At 38.3% G+C, this 17,382-nt stretch overlaps 2 protein-coding genes across 2 annotated transcripts; one reads left to right on the forward strand and one right to left on the reverse strand.

Moving 5' to 3' along the window:
• Positions 1-1,997: 1,997 nt before the first annotated feature.
• Positions 1,998-6,742, forward strand: LOC119478887 (interleukin-21 receptor). The gene is made up of 8 exons (XM_037753907.1): positions 1,998-2,232; positions 3,418-3,547; positions 3,646-3,830; positions 3,955-4,106; positions 4,961-5,138; positions 5,312-5,414; positions 5,533-5,611; positions 5,685-6,742. Exons 1-8 carry the CDS (start codon positions 2,118-2,120, stop codon positions 6,132-6,134), a joined length of 1,392 nt encoding a protein of 463 aa, XP_037609835.1. The 5' UTR covers positions 1,998-2,117; the 3' UTR covers positions 6,135-6,742.
• Positions 6,576-16,973, reverse strand: ube2ib (ubiquitin-conjugating enzyme E2Ib). The gene is made up of 7 exons (XM_037753911.1): positions 16,795-16,973; positions 12,408-12,486; positions 12,185-12,268; positions 11,254-11,326; positions 9,905-10,014; positions 8,801-8,880; positions 6,576-7,362 (listed from the first exon to the last, which is right to left on the reverse strand). The coding sequence occupies exons 2-7, from the start codon at positions 12,471-12,473 to the stop codon at positions 7,299-7,301; spliced, it is 477 nt and encodes a 158-aa protein (XP_037609839.1). The 5' UTR covers positions 12,474-12,486; positions 16,795-16,973; the 3' UTR covers positions 6,576-7,298.
• Between the last annotated feature and the right edge of the window lie 409 nt (positions 16,974-17,382).

A 17,382-nucleotide genomic window follows, 5' to 3' on the forward strand; every position in this document is an offset into this window, starting at 1 on the left:
AGAAATTTTAAAAAGCACTCATATCAGAGGCGGCGGAACTGCAGCAAGTTGCAGATAGAGCCGACCGTATCAGGACTTCTGTTCTTGCACACTATGAAAAATACATATCTCACACGAGCTTCATTGCTGATCTCGGGCACGTTTCTCAACAGAAGGTCACACTGCTTCACATGAGAGGGGGTGGGAGGGGAACAGAAAGTCATTTAGGTTTCCACAAATAAAAATAGGCCTCCTTTATGCTCTGTGGTGATCAGAAGTGCACACATTTTGGATAGCCAAAAAACCCAAACCAAACTGAAACCTCTTATCACATTGACATGACATGTCTGTGTGGTAACATGCTGTTTACTTGTTTCCTGTTCAAATGCTCTCTGAAACAAGTTATATATATATAAAGGAGCTTTGAGAGTATTGCTTTCTTAACTTTTAACCTTTGCTACATGTAAGTGCGACAAGTCATGAAGATGACAGTCTTGTAAAATGCATTTAATTAAAAACATGTTTTGTACTAATCAGACTGAAAAAAGCTTAAACTGGTATACGGGGTCAAGCTTGCTGACGTCCTCTTGGATCAATTGCATATTACTTCATGCAGTGTGAGCGACCCACTGAAAGACACAGTCTACTAGTGTGTAAGACATGAACTCTAAATCAACAAAATTGTGAACCTCAGAGAGGAAGACTGTCAGCTCGTATCTTTTACAGAATCACCGAAACACATAACCAACATTCAGCTGATCTCCTGTTGCTGCTCTACACATTGCACAACACTCTTGTAAGTTACACAATAATTCACATATTCCAATTTCAGGCTGCTCCACTAGTCAAAGAGAATTGCCAATATGTTTTGTCTTACATATAAAAATACACCTAAAATACAGCAGCATGAAGGGAGTCTCAGCATGAAGGCATTTAAAGCAGCAGTGGGTAGAAATGGAGCAAATATGGTCACTATATCCTGACAGTAGTAGCATGAGACAGGTTATCTGAAAAAATAATGTGCCTCTGTGTCCTCCAGTGCTCTTAATGGCATCTGCAAGATTTCCCAGACCGGAGGAAAACAACCAATCAGAGACGTGCTGGAGCCTTGCCGTCTCTGAGCAGCTGTCAATCACTCGCAAACTCCGACTCAAACGGTCAAACTAGGCAGCGCTGATCAAATATGAATCAATATTCTGTTCCTGTAATGCCTATTTCTCGCCTCAAATGTTTTCAAAAACATCTTGTAGTGCACCGTTTAGCTGTAAAATGAGAAGGTTTGTGACCTGGCAGCCATGCTGAGATCAGTTGAGGAAATACCAAGCACCGCCCACTTCACAGGCTAACGTTAGATTTTTTAAAGTTTTGAAAAACAGAGCCACGAATAGGTGCAGATGTCTAGTTATCTCTCAGAACACTTGAATTACAATATGCTGAGAGGTTATTATGGAATTTTTGCCCAATGATTCCAAAAGAAATTCCGCCTACTGCAGATTTAAGTGCTACAAAATTAGCCTCAAAACGATCCACAAACATAAATTGTATTCTTCGACGTACAGTATGTCTAGCTCAGTGCAACAGCCACAAATATTAAACTAAAATACATTCATGTAAGTTATTTTTGGTTGTTATCTAGTGTGTTAAAGATGTGTTTTGTCAGTTTAGTGCATAAATGAAAACAAGTCTTATCGGCTCATTGATCAAAATGAATCTCACCACATTGCTGTGATGATATGACTATATGTTTGTCAGCTTTGTGCCTGTTCAGAAGGTTAAGTTAGGTGAAGAAATCTGAAGAATGCTGAAAGAATAAAGGTAAAACATTTAGTAAGCATTTTCGATTTTAACCAAATTTCATAAAAAGAACCAAATTAAGTGCGCAGCATGATAGATTATGGGGTTGTGACACGAGACTCTACGTGTTTGGTTAAACTGTGGCCTTACCCCTTTCACACACTTTCCTTTTACAACTGCTCTCTTAAAAAAGCATATCCTCTCCCACCAGAGACATGTGAGTGATAGCTATCAGCGTGAGCACACTCACTGATGCCTCCCCCTCTCAGTCTTCATTAAAAGCTGATTTAGCGAGAGCTTCAGGGCAGCATGACTTAGTCGAGACCTCTCAGTGCCGAGAGGTGATGTCTGGACCGTCCGGTGTGATGGATCGTTGCTCTCCGCCGAGGCTGAAGCTGCTGATCGTGTTTCTGCTTGTGTCTACCAACATTGTCTGTCTGCACGGAAATCCTACCACAGGTTATGTCTCTACCTGTATCTTCTTTTTTTTTAAATGTGACAGAAAATCACAACAATCAGATTGCTTGGATTGTACGTTCATTTGTAGGCTGCTTGGGACTAAAGCCAAATGAATAACTGTAAATGTAAGATGCTTTAAAAACTAGATATAATACAACATACACACTAAGAGTTAGAATAAATGGCTCAGAGGCTTTGTTATCCCTTTAACTGACTCTGATGAGGACCTCAGCTACGGTATATTTGACCTTTGACCTTCTGGGAAAAGTCTGCTAAGCTTTCTTATTATAAAGGAGAAAGCCTACTATCTTTTACTAATGTTATAATGAAAGGTTTTTCATTTTACAATAAACCTATATAAAGTAGAAGCTGTTTCAGATGCTGGTGAGTCATAAATGAATGTTGCTGTTTTATTCATTTTGCAATAACTAATTAAAGGGTAAGTTCACATTTTTTTCAAGTCTATCCTAAAACAACACTCCCATGCCCATATGGACATTGAAAGCATTATTGGTCGCCGTAATTGTTTCTACTGTCCATTCTGGCCTCTTTTTTAAAGAGATTTTAATGGAAAAAGATGGGGGGCTATCCTTTAAGTATGTAGTTTTAAATATTGTAAGTTAAAAAGTTGTTGATTTTTTCAACAACCCATAAAGCGTGCAGTTTAAAATGTTTTTAAGTCATCAGTACTGGTTCTTGGACTGGATGATACGCATAAAAACCTACATAATTAAAAGAAAAACTACAAATACAAAGAGGATGATTCACCAACTAAAGAGATCCTTAACTTAAATGAGGTTACCAAGTGACACGTTGGCTTTGTGTCTATTTGCACCCGGCTGAGAATAGTCACAAGTCAGCTATTTGGCTTTTTACACCCCGTAGTAGTAATAATATAAAGAGCGACAAAATATATACACGGTGTAGGTTGTGGTGGATGAATGGGTCAAACTCAGGACTTTCAAGCCTATTTTTCGCTCAGTTGACTTATTATTTTCTGTTTTTAAATGATTATTTTCAGGTTTCAGTCAAAGTTTGGTTACGTTCAGGCAATAAAACTACTTGATTAGATTTAGGAAAAATATACATACAGTACATATACACTTTCAGTATCTAATGTGTGCGCGGGTCGGGTGCAAATAGCATTGTTGGCTACTGACACCTGGGCTGCCATATTTTGTTTAGGTGTGAACCATGACCTTCGCTGTGTGAACGACCTCCTGTTCACCATCAACTGCTCCCTGAACATCGCACCATCAGAAAACGGCTCAGACAGCAACAGCTCCTACTGGCTCATCATAACAAGATATGGAACGTGAGGCTTGTTTTTCTTTTTTTTTTACTGACACTTATTAATTACAGATGACTTTAAATGTTTTTGACGATATTGTGATTCATTGCTACTTTGTGCAGCGACAAGTATGTGTGTATGCTGACTAACAACAATGGGGATTACTACTGCTCCGTTAAACTGCCTGAGGACGAGGATTATAAAGACACCTTCTCGGATGCTTTGAAAATCTCGCTTTGTCACGACCAGAACAACGGGTCTGAAAGCTGTGAGGAGCTGGTAGACAAATATGAGCCTGATTCGAACAGTAAGAAACTATGTTGGTCTGTTCTCATAACCAGACACAAAGATATATAAGAAAAATACAGATGTCTGCCAATCTAAAAACCTGCCTTTTGTGTATGACTGTCTTTAATGTGTCCTCTCTTCAGTTACACCCAACGCACCGTGCTGCCTCACAGTCAGCCACAACTCAAGTCAACGCCACTTCACCTGGGAAAGTACCTATAAGGAAATTGTCGCCTTTTTTGACAAAACCCTCCAGTATCAGCTCCAATACTACAAAAGAGGAGACGATCCTAACGTGAGATTCAATGACAAACATACAAGGGGTGGGGATAGGAATAACAAATGCTTTTTAGGAACCAGCTCTGGTCTATTATACGCCTGTTTGTGGCAGTTAAAATGTATTGGCAAATGAATAATTGATGAATGTATTAGATCTAAAAAACAACAACATGGAAATGATGCATTAAACGATAAAACAGAGGAATTAACGATTTAATAAATTAAAGATGAATGAAAACACTTCATTGAAAAAATACCAAAATACCAAAATAATGAAATCTGGAATAATTTAGTCTATTATTAGACTTTTGCCACAGTGCCAGGGCGTTTGATCCAAATTGCTGTCGATAATTTCACACATTTCAAAGCTCCTAGGTAGGCAAATTTTCCTTTCATGTTTGTTTGTTTTTTTAAATGAGAAACCACCACACTGTGGTTGTCGGCTCAGCGCAGCAACAGTCTGTGGGTGATGAAAATATGTAACTTTATATGACCCCCGGTCTTTTCCACCGCACACATTTTTACATGTTTAACTAAGAACATAGTGTCCCTGTTAGCTTTTAAGGCTGCTGGGGGTCAGGTAAAATACCAGAGCGCTGAACCTGGTACAGTGAAATTAAATTAAACTCATCAGTACACTATTTTATATCACAAAGGACAGTCAAAATTAAAATTGGTAATACATAAAGCAATTGAGAAATTGTAACCATCAATGTCTTTGTAGTAACATTATTAAATAATCTACCCATCTATCAGCACTTTTCTGTGAACTAATAAATTGATTTGCTGATTTGGCACAAATGGGCCGCCATACAGGACAATTCTTTTCCTTTACAAAGTTTTACATACAACCCTGTTTATTTATTTCAGGTGCAATCGCATATAATCCACACCACTGTCATAAATTACTCTGTGGATGATGAGGTATTTGCACCAGACACGAAGTACGCTGCCAGAGTACGCACCGGTCCAGATCAGGTTAATTACCATGGACAGTGGAGTGACTGGTCTTCTGAGGTTCACTGGGAGACGGAGTCAGCTGTGAATGGTGAGTCTCTTTCAAACAATCAGCTGATCTAAGCTTAGTGAAGATGATCTTCATATTAAAAGGCAACTTGTTGAGAAAGCAGCTGCTGTAAATTTGTTGCTTAAAAATTCCCCATTGTGTCAAGCCTACAATTTAGCTGTTTTTATTTGTTTCTATTGGATGTTGGTCCATAGATCCAGATCGAAACACATTTGTTTCTGGACTGGCTAAGGTGCTCATCTCCGTATGTGTGTCCGTGCCAATTGCCTTACTTGTCTGCTACGCTCCAGTTAAAAAGTAAGGTCCTCCTCCAACTTTTGATTCCTTAGTAAATGCCAAATCATGGTATAACAAATGCCATTTCTTACAACCAATAAACACTAAATATTTTCTTTATATTCCTCACATTTAAAAGGTGGAGGCAGAGCGCCTTCATCCCAACCCCAGCACCCTATTTCCACACCCTGTACAGTGACTGCCAGGGAGACTTCAAGGTAAGCTTGTCACATAAAATACTGACAATTATCTCGTAGTACTGTCAACTAAACGTGAATGTGATGATTATAGAGCTGGGTGGTTCCGCAAGAGAACACGGCAGACATGCTGAAGGCAGAGGAAATGCTCCAAATTGACACGCTGACCAAGTGTGCCGTCGTCGAGGAAGAGGGTCAGCCCCAGTGTCGCCACCACTTCATGGCGGGCAGATCATACAGCAACATAACCGACCCAGGCTGTGATGATTCCCTCCTGGGCATCCCGTACGCCGTGTGCACCATGGCTCCGCTGTCATCTCCACGGAGCTCACTCCAGAGTCTGACCCTCAGCTCGCAGCCAGGGAGCCCTGATGAAGGAGACTCCGGGTGCTGGCTGGAGAGGGACCCTCCCTGGTACTGCAACGAGTACTGCACCCTGAGCGGCTTCCAGCAGTGTCCAGTCCCAGCAGAGCATCATGGGAACCAGTCAACAAAACCCTGCCCAACAGGGATCATCAGAGTGGATGCCATCACTGAAGCATAAGCGGATGTGTAGTAAATGCACAGTAAAATAGTGTGAAGTTGAACTTTAATGTTGGAATTAAAAGTTCAACAACACACATTTACACCGTGAAAGGTATTGCTTCAAAATACTCCAAATGCTTCAAGCTTAAAATAAATAAAATGTATTTGCCTTTTGTGTATGACTGTCATAAAATAAAAGTAAATACTTTGTTTTCACAGTACAGAAATATTTGGCCATTTATATAACGTTATTTTGTGTATATTTGTAAAATTTTTCCACAGCATTAGGCATGATGTAGATATTAAATATTATTGCATGCTTGCATCAAATGAGTAAATTGTGTTAAGGAACTTAAAATAAATGTATTTTGACTTTGTTATAATAGTTTTGCTGTGTCTCTGAAACCTTAAGAGGTTAACTTGCTGTATATTTTAAATCATCTAATAAAACAAAATGCTAAAGTTTTGTAGAAAGTTTTATTTACGCCAACACATACATGAACAAAGCACCATATAACCTTAAAGTCTGATACAGAAGTAAGCCTACCTGCCTCAGTCATCATGGCCATTTTTATTTATTTCATAGCAAACACTCTGAATAACAAAAAGACAGCCAAGGCAGCAGATTCTATCATATATTACAGCATGCTGAATAGAAAACCTGGGAAAGAGAATTAGACAGAGCCATCTAGAGACACTAGTGAGATACAACAGTATAAAAGTGCCATTCATTATACAGCAGTTGAAATACTGACAATGAAATAAGCTAATTTTACATTAAATTTATGGAAAATAAAAGGGGGGAAACATAAAAGGAATAGACCCTGTGAAAGAGCAATATAAAACAAAAAGACATTTCCTTCCTTGAACATTGATGACAGCCAGCTTGCATGGAGTTGATGAAACTGGTACCGAGCTGTGTCCCTTGCACCACATAAGACAATTAATGTTTAAAAAGAAATGACCAGGGTGCTGAAGCACCCATCCCCTCCCAGCATTATGCGCCAACTGGCAATTAAGAACAAAAAAAATGATAGGTCGGATGGCACAGAATGTGTGGAGTTTAAATAGAAGTCTTTAAGCAAGTCCTGATGTGAGAGGAGCACATTCATTGAGAGACTGAGCGGGGAGGTGATTCTTGTTAAACCCATTCCTTCTGCCACAGCGGAGCAAGTCTTCGCCCTTACGAGGGGGAGAATTTTTTGGCTTGTGCTCGAACTCTTTTTTCATATTCTACTCTGTTTTGGCTGCAAAAGGGTTAAAAAAAAAATAGCAGTTACCATGGTGCTCTGATTGTCAAATCAGAAACAGGCATTTGCAAACCATTATTAAAAAAAAAAATAAAAAAAAATAAAAAAGCATATTTTGACCAATAAGTCCCCTGAAAGATCATTTTAATCTTAAAGTTAAAAACCATCATCTTCAGGATTCAGCAGTTCCGTAGTTTTTTTTTTTTTGATGTGAAGCAAACTAAGCAATCAACCACTTCATTGTTAAAATTTGGATTAAAGCTATGCAACATTTTTTATTCATTCAGATAAAACACATCCAAACACATGCACACATATTTTTATACTTCAGGACTGCCTCTTCAAGTTAGGGCTGAACAATATTAGGAAAAAAATGACTGCAATTTTTTTTTTCTGCAATGTATAATGCAATATGAAAATAATACTGTTTTTGCCGTGTCATCACCATTCCGATCTATACAACCAATGTGTTTGTGATTAAATTGTTCACAAGAGCACAAATTGTTTATCCAGCCTCTTAATCTTTTAAACAAAATTTAGTGTCACACCCACAAAGCATGGTTATCGACACGGGCTCCATGTTTCAACCGATTCTTAGTCTCAGATGATTATAGACATAAATAGTTGTGAATATTATATTCCATTTCAGCCATTAGAGTATCCTAAATCCTATACCCTGAACCATTATGGTCCACAGCCCCAGGAAGCGAGGTCTGGGCGAGGGGTGCTGTAAAGCTCACGGTCAGAGCCGTGAACCACCTTCACCCCGGTCCTTTCCAAGCCGACCTACTATGGCCGGCCGTGGTGCAAATGGAGGAAGTGTGCCTGACGAGGGCCAGCCAGCACCGGGGAGAGGATCCTCCCACACCGAGCGGCCAATTCTGACCGGCCGTGTTGAATCTCCCAAGCAGACTATCAACTTTAACAGATGTTGTGGCTTTTTGTGTTACGTCAGCCAAGATGCTCATTGGCAATAGGAGAGTGCTTTAATGAGTGATGAGTGTTGGGGTGTGAGGTGGGAGAGTGGCTCTCAAGAGTATAATTTCAACCTCAAGGTCTTGCAGTGTTGCTTTTGGAACAGAAACTTTAGAAAGTCTCTCTCCTTTGGCTTGCACTACAACAACCATTTAATTTGTCATGAGCTCAATTTATTTTGGAGGCACAGAGTTGACAATACTGATGTATTAGTTAAGAGAACAATAAAGAAGTCCTCCATTCCTATTGTAGCACTACAAATTTCACTGTGCTGTTGCAGTGCAAGTAAAACTCAACAGGTTCAACTTAGAATCAGATTTTGGTATTGTATATAGGAGATCAATTATTGACTTCTTATTTCTTTAACCTTTTTCGGACACACACACGTTACTTTATAAATCATCTAGTATTTTCACATTTCAGTGTAACAGTTAAAAAGATTAAATCTAATATCACTCACCAGTAGATTGTGTAAGCCTCTGCTTGGGCTGGATCCTGGATATTTGGTTCATTTAGGAGTTCCTGGATACCTAATAAGATCTGTAGGATAGATGAGACAAAATTGTTTTTAAAATGAGCAATTCATCCGTTTTGCTGCTTATAATAATATTTGTTAGTAAACTAAGTTCAAGGTCAGTTGCATGAACTCTGCATGCAATGTTTAATATGGTTTAGGCTAGATCTCCCTGAATGATTCAAAAACTTGTGTCCCTGATTTCCCAGCTGAGTCAATAAAAATAGACTAATTAGCTTATCAAATTAAAAATAATGTTTCATTATCTCGGCAAAGGAGGTTATGTTTGGTTTATTTGTCAGCAGGACTACGGGAAAAACTACTGGCCTGATTTTCATGAAACTTGGTGGAAGGGTGTAACATGGGCCAAGGAAGAACCCGTTACAATTCGGAGCGGATCCGAATCAGGGGGGCCGATACACGTATTATTTTTCACTCATGGTAACGGCCTTGGCGGAGGTATGTGTGCTCACCCAGTGCCCTTGTAGTTTTATATCTTTCAAGTTGAATCAGAAACCTTAAACTTAAAGTGGCAGTAGGCAGAATGTTTTTGGCTTCATTTTGCAAAAAATTCCATAATAACCTTTCAGCTAAACACCGTTTAGTCGGAGTTCGCGAGTAATTGACAGCCGGCTCTCATAGACAGCAGATCAGCTGACTGCTTGTTTTCCTCCGGTCTGTGAAATCTTGCAGATGCCGTTAGGAGCACCGGAGGACACAGAGGCACATGACTTTTTTCAAATTACCTGTTTCATGTACTACTGTCACGATATAGCGGCCGTTTTATAAAAATAACATATTTTAAAAAAAAAAAAAAAAAAAAAAAATCATATTTGCTCTAATCTTGCCTATTTCAGCTTTAATTAACCAGATCCAATCTTTTTCAAGTTTAAAGATAACTAAAAATACACACATTATCATAGCCACTGATTTTGGCTTTTAATGCTTTTTTTTCTAATGCAAATTGATTTTTAAATAACGTTACAGATATATATATTCAGGTACAGAGAAGCCCTATAATGTAAATGAGCTATGAATGTCAATCCAAACCTGCTTTATTGTGATGGCTGGTCTCCAGTCCTTGTCCTCCTCTAGAATAGATAGGCATACTGTGCCTGATGGATACACATTTGGGTGAAAGAGCGGAGGCTCAAATTTACCTGAAAACACAAGAAAAATGTTAAGTGCACTTATGTTTCGGATCCATTACAAATGTCAGACGAGATGAACAAATTCCACAAATGTCACCAGGCTTTTTCCACAGAATACACTGACTGAGCCGTTCCGCTAAAAGGCAGCATCTTCTGTTGCCTGATGTTATTTTAATGTGACATTCAGACGACACCACCCCTGTTGCTGGATATTAGAAACATCGCACAATGCCTGGACGTTGTTTGTGACCCATATCGCTAATGTAAGGATTTGGGTCACACAGCAGGCCGGTATTGTACTCTAGGCAAAGTGTTTTTATGTTTTAAGTTGTCTGTCACAACCGGTTTAGCACCATGGATTTATCAGCTTTCAAATCATTACTGGCAAACGTTGTGTGAAAGTCTGTAAAATGAACAGTAAAGGATGCATGTGTGAAAGCACCCACTGGTTGAGGCCCACCAGTTAACCTCCAAAATCATCTTATTAACAGCAAAGAATGGATACAATTACTATGACATTGCTTTTAGATCATCTTCAGCAGCCTTTGCTGAGTATAGAACTAATTAACAAGCCTTCATACACAAATGATGGTGTGGGGAAAAACATGTGTTTGCTACTGCTGTGAACCGATCACAACCAAGGTGTCAAGCAGGTGCTCGGCTTTAGTGAGAAAGCTTAAACAGGAGTTACTATCTTAACTACAGAGTTACCTTAAGATTACTAGAGTAACCCTTAAGCAGACTCTGATGATATTAGCCCTTAGCTATAAATGATGCTCTTCTTCATTACAAGGATACTTCAACTTGTTGGAGATGTATAATCCAGTTTGGCCAAGTGGCAACTTGTTGACCAGATGTCTTATTAGGCCATCGCAGAGAGTGTTAAGAATTGATGCACTGGTAGGGACACGTTGCCCCTCTGTGTTGACCTCATCTTGCCATTTAAAACATTTTCATTAACTTATTCCGACTGTCAGTGTGCCGTCAAACAAGCCAGACTGTTACTCCTGCCAGTGTCAGGATAGAAAGTATGCCCTATAATGCAAAATACCCTCGAAGTAAGACTATGGTGTGCACCTGGCTTTACATTCTAGATGAAGTGTTTTTCTGTGCAGTGCTGCTGTTCATCTACAGACTGCATAATGCAGATTCATAACAAGCATCTGCTACAACATAATAACAGAGTGTGAGGTAATCACAATAACAGTTTGTGTTTACGCCGAGCACAGGTCAGACACAGTAACTCACATTTTGGAGGCGAAGAAGGATAGTCATCCTTGAACAACATGCGCAGTTTGAACAGGCCTCCTTCCCACGGAGTCTGAGGAGACACACAACCTTTAGATTCATAGTCACACTAGTTTCCACCAAAAATGACTCTTAAAACATTGTTATTATTGCCAAATTCATTTTAAAAAAGCAGGTTTCAGGCTTGTGCCTTGAAAATCTGTCTGAACACTCCAGTTGGGATTCACTACATATGCTGGCACAATAGGAAATGCAAGACATACCTCCATACTTGTATTATGTAATATATTTGTTTAAAACCATACACCCGCTACAGAAATGTCATTGAGTGTGTTTACGTGGACATGAATATGACACATGAGTAACCTTATCCCAGTTTTGATCATATTTGGGATATGATGTTTACATGAGCACACAGAAATCTGGTTATTCATATCCCTGCATACATGACACATATTAGTATCCCAGTTTGGTCATTCTATTTGCACATGTTCCTGTTTTGTTTACATTTTACATGGTGTCCTGTAACCTGAGGGCTGCCCACTACACACTTGAATAGGTCAGCATTTTGATGCTTTCGCTGCCTCCATTGTTTGTATTTCTGTTGCGTCACTTGTAAGTAGTCGGCAGCACTCAGAAACCAGGATACGGTGTATACAGTGCATGTAACAGTATCACGCTTGCTTTTGGATTACTCCAGCTAGCATATTCGGGATTCTCATTAACGGATATAAGGGCTTATCCAAGTTTCTGAAAATGGGATATGATGTTTACATGCTCAAACACCAAAAACCTGATCATAACCGGGATACTCATGTCCATGTAAACACACTCAGTCTTATAAATATTGCTGTGTTTTTAGCAGTTTTAGCATTTAGCAGTGGTTGCTATGTAAGGTAAATAAGTTCTGTATGCAAAGAGACTACATTACCCCTTTCTTGCCAGGAATAGCACATTCCCAATTCATGAGATTCATGGTTCCATCTGGATTTTTTGTTGGTACAGCAACAAATCCCTGAAAAATTGGAGAAACAGGAGAGAGCAAACAGTTACGTCATCGGTGTTTACCAGAGGACTTGACGCCATCTAATGAAAGCACAAACAGACCCTCACAGTGGAGCCAGAACAGGTGCATCTCATAAGACACTACTTACAAAAGGATGGTCCTTACGCCATGCCTTGCGCTCCTGGGCAAGCCGGCTCAATGCAATGCCTGACATGATTCGTGGACTCCTGTAATGAAAGAGAAAGTAAAGTCAATTATATGAAACTAGTGTTGTCAACTCACCGAAGCATCGATACTGAATGTACGAAATGGTTTCAATAGTCATTTTCCGCAGTATCGATACATGGGTACCAGCTGCACTTTCTGCTCTCTCTTCTCTCCGACAGCAAGTTGAGACACTGCTATTAATCATTATTTATATTCTTAAAAATCTAAAATTATATTCCCTCAATGTTGTGTCCATTTTTGCCCGTGGTATCGAAAATCAATATTTTTCAAGATATTGAAACGAAGTTAGAAAGTCTTGTATCATGACAAGACTGTGAAACCATTCCTAACCAGATCAGGGAACTCGCAAGTCCTAGACTCTGTGGCGGTCATTGCCTTAAAAAGTTGAACTGACCTTGTTCTCATTGTTTTTAGAAACTGACATGATTGTCAACTAAGCCATTTATAAAGCATAAAAGCCAAGAGGATGCAAGGATTTGGTGCGTTTCTCTGCTTTATATCAGTGTAAATTAAACATAGTTGGACCGAGAAAACAAACAATTTAATAAAAGCAAGACAATTTGGTTTGTATAAAGCTTCTCAGATATAAGGGGTTTGGCTCTTTCTACATGATTATGTGATTCTAGTTGTGTAAAATCAATTGCTAATAGAGGCAAGTAAGCTCCTACCTTCTGTAACGTGATCTAAAGTAGTAACCAGGGTCTAAAATTAAGTTTTTTCCTCACGTGCCACTGTGGCAGGTCACTGAACATTTCTACTAGCCACACAACTGTTTTGTCTGCCACTTCTGAAGTCTATGTAGAACGCTTTAGAATCGTAAACACTAGGACTGTGTATTGGCAAGAATCTGACGATAAGATATGCATCACGATACAGGGGTTACGATGCAATATATTGCGATACTGTAAGTAAGGCGATATATTGCGGTTTCTTTTTTTAAATCAAATTTTAGGAAAACTCTCATAGTATAAATATAACACTGCTATATGCATACAATTTTCTTTTCTTTTATTCGGATCTCCATTAGCTGTGGCTGAAGCCCAGCTATTCTTCCTGGAGTCCACTTATAAATCACTTTGAACTGTTTTAGGCTACATTTCAGTACACAAATCACATTACAATCTTTACCAACAATGACCACAACATAAAAAGCGACAGCAACAAAACAACAATATTCAAGACACAACCCAACACACAACACAGGACCTACTGTAGATTCAAGGTAATACTATTCACAGAGTATCGAGGTAAATATGATTCATTAGTGGTTGGACCATAGCATATTATATGTCAAAATACAAAAACAGAACAAGCAACAACTTCTTTTACCATAAATATTATGTTCAACAAATCTTTCATCAGTCTTACAGTAATGCGTTTTAAAGTATCGTATGTCTAGGTATTAATCTTGTCTCTAGGTGGAGGCTTCAGATAAGCCCAGTGGGTTTTTTTGCCTCTTCCTGCACTGTATATTATTCATAAATTTTGTTGTTATGTTGTATAGTCTTAAATTCTTCAAAACCAATAAACAATTAAACAAAAATCTCTATAGCAACGGTGCTTTGGAGGTATAATGAGAACGAGGCAAAGAAACAAAACTGCCCACACAGCATTTAAGTTTATAACAGTGGAGTTGTACTCTCATCATTTAAATCCCCTAGATACAATGATGGTTACATACTCAAATCCCTGACTATTTTTAATTTAGGAATTGCATTTTAAAACTAATATTTCTAAATATAAGGAAAACCTGTCTGCCATGGTGGCAGGTGACCTGAAAGTTTTACCTGCCACAGCCAACATTTACCCTGTTATTTGGCAGGTGCCAATTTCATTCCCTGGTAGTAACCTTACAGTATTAGAAATTGAAAACCTGACATTATCCATGTAGTGAGCTCCAATGATTGGGGTACAGTTACCAGGACTGTAGGCTGTCCTGTCTAAATTAAGGTGTTTTAATCATTTAAATCACCTAGATACAATTATGGTTACATACTCAACCCATGAAAGTTGTGTGACTGTCCTTATTTTTACTAACTTGTAATTTACTAACCTCTAATTAAGACCCTTCATTGGAATATCTAATGATCTCCGATTGTCCCAATTGTTTGTTATCACTATTATGTAGTCATATTATTTCTTTATATTAATCTCGTCTCTATATGTGGAGGCTTCAGATAAGCCCAGTGGGGTTTTTTTGCCTCTTCCTGCACTGTATATTATTCATTTATTTTTTTGTTATGTTGTATAGTCTTAAATTGTGCAAAACCAAAACAAAAAATCTCTATAGCAACGGTGCTTTGGAGGTAACTGCCCACACAACATTTACGTTAATAACAGTGGAGGGATATGTTCAACAATCTTTCATCAGTTTTACAGTAAATATGTGTTAAAGTATCATTTTAAACCAACATGTCTAGGTAGTAAGTGGACTCCAGGAAGAATAGCTGGGCTTCAGCCACAGCTAATGGAGATCCAAATAAAAGAAAAGAAAAGGAAAAAGAAAGAAAAAACGCCTTAAGTTGGACATTAAATAGAGTACAACTCCACTGTTATAAACTTAAATGCTGTGTGGGCAGTTTGTAGTTTTGTTTTTCTTTGCCTTGTTCTCATTATACCTCCAAAGCACCGTTGCTATAGAGATTTTTGTGTATTTGTTTTGCACAATTTAAGACTATACAACATAACAAAATAATTAATTAATAATATACAGTGCAGGAAGAGGCAAAAAAACCCACTGGGCTTATCTGAAGCCTCCACATAGAGACAAGATTAATATAAAGAAATAATATGACTACATAATAGAGATAACAAACAATTAGGACAATTAGAGATCATTAGATATTCCAATGAAGGGTCTTAATTAGAGGTCCTAATTGACTTTGAGGCTGACTGTCAAACACCATTGTGGTTAGGCACCTCTGTAAGGCAAGGCAAGTTTATTTATATAGCACATTTCATACACAAAGGCAATTCAAAGTGCTTTACATATATAAAAGCAACATAAAAGAGCACAAAGTGTAAAAAAAGATAAGTTAGTAAAAGTGAGGACAGTCACACAACTTTCATGGGTTGAGTATGTAACCATAATTGTATCTAGGTGATTTTAAATGATTATGTGTGTGTAGGAAGTCCAGGTAACTTAACATACCTAGACATACAATACTTTAAAACACATTACTGTAAAACTGATGAAAGATTGTTGAACATAACCCTCTTAAGTTGGACATTATATAGAGTACAACTCCAATGTTATAAATGTAAATGCTGTGTGGGCAGTTACCTCCAAAGCACCGTTGCTATAGAGATTTTTTTGTTTTGCACAATTTAAGACTATACAACATAACAACAAAATAAATGAATAACATAAAGTGCAGGAAGGGACAAAAAAACAAAACACTGAGCTTATCTGAAGCCTCCACCTAGAGACAAGATTAATATAGAGAAATAATATGACTACATAATAGAGATAAGAAACAATTAGGACAATCAGAGATCATTAGATATTCCAATGAAGGGTCTTAATAGATAAAGATCACTATGGCAACAGTGCTTTAGAGGTATAGTGAAAACCAGGCAAAGAGAAACAAAACTACAAACTGCCCACACAGCATTTAAGTTCACAACAGTGGAGTTGTACTCTATAATTAACCAACTTAAGAGGGTTATGTTCAACAATCTGTCACCAGTTTGACAGTAAATGTGTGTTAAAGTATCGTTTTAACCCAACATGTCTAGGTACTAGCTAAAGGGGCTAGCTTAGTTAGCTACATGTCTACAGTAAAACGACTCTCTTTCATTTGTGTTACATTTAAAAGCCCCTGGAAATGAAACCATCAACTGTTTATTTATTATGATTATGTATAGCTTTACTGTAAACTTCCTTGTCAACGCAAATGTCAACAAACTAAACCCTAAAAGCTATCTGATTAGCCGGTTAGCTCGCTAAGCTAACTCATGTGCGCCAGTCTCCTGCTGCGCCGCTGCTGCTGTTTAGCGTCAGACAGACACACGGCCCTGATGCAGCACTAAAATGCGCAATTGCACTTGATTTGAACGCAATTTTTGGATGACAGAAGCCTTTCTTCTAACGCTTAATAGTGTCTAATGTGGACTAGCTAACTGTGATGTGAAATATCCTCCAGGAATAAACAATATCGTTAAAGATAGGGGACAAAGAGGCTAAAAAAAAGGCGCACATTTTGTGCATTACAAAACTAAGCGAAAATGGCGCAAACTGGAGCGGGTTAAAATAATCATAATACACGATTAAATGAAGGCGTTTGTTAGTCGAGATGTGCTCCTACCTTTCAGTGTGGCTGCCCTGGCTCTAGTAGTTAGGATGAAATGAATTAAAGGTGCTCAAATCCTGTTAAACGTTGTAAAGTTTCCCTCCTGAAAAACCCTCCGCTCCGACTCAAGAGAAGACACAGAGACAGCGGAGCGAGACAGTCATCCCTCCGTTACTTCCGGCTTCGCTTAAATACCCCCTAGAGCAGGGGTCAGCAACCTTTACTATCTAAAGAGACATTTTAGGGAATAAATAAATAATAAATCCGTCTGGAGACACAAAACATTTGAGTTTTGTGATGAAGGTAACACAGTTTATAGTCTAAGTATATAGTATGTAAGTCTGATGCAGTGAGGGCCAAAGAGCAAATGTACTACGGAGTATTAGGGCCACATTGAGGGAAAAAACATCTGAGATTTACAGAATAAAGGTCGTAATATTACGAGAAAAAAGTCATAATATTACGCGAAAAACGTTGTGATATTACGAGAATAATGTCGTGATATTACGAGAAAAAAGTCGTGATATTACAAGAAAAAAGTTGTGATATTACGAGAATAAAGTCGGAACATTTCGAGAAAAAAAATGGTAATATTACAAGAAT

The sequence above is a fragment of the Sebastes umbrosus genome, chromosome 20 (assembly GCF_015220745.1).
Source record: "Sebastes umbrosus isolate fSebUmb1 chromosome 20, fSebUmb1.pri, whole genome shotgun sequence".
Taxonomy (NCBI): domain Eukaryota; kingdom Metazoa; phylum Chordata; class Actinopteri; order Perciformes; family Sebastidae; genus Sebastes; species Sebastes umbrosus.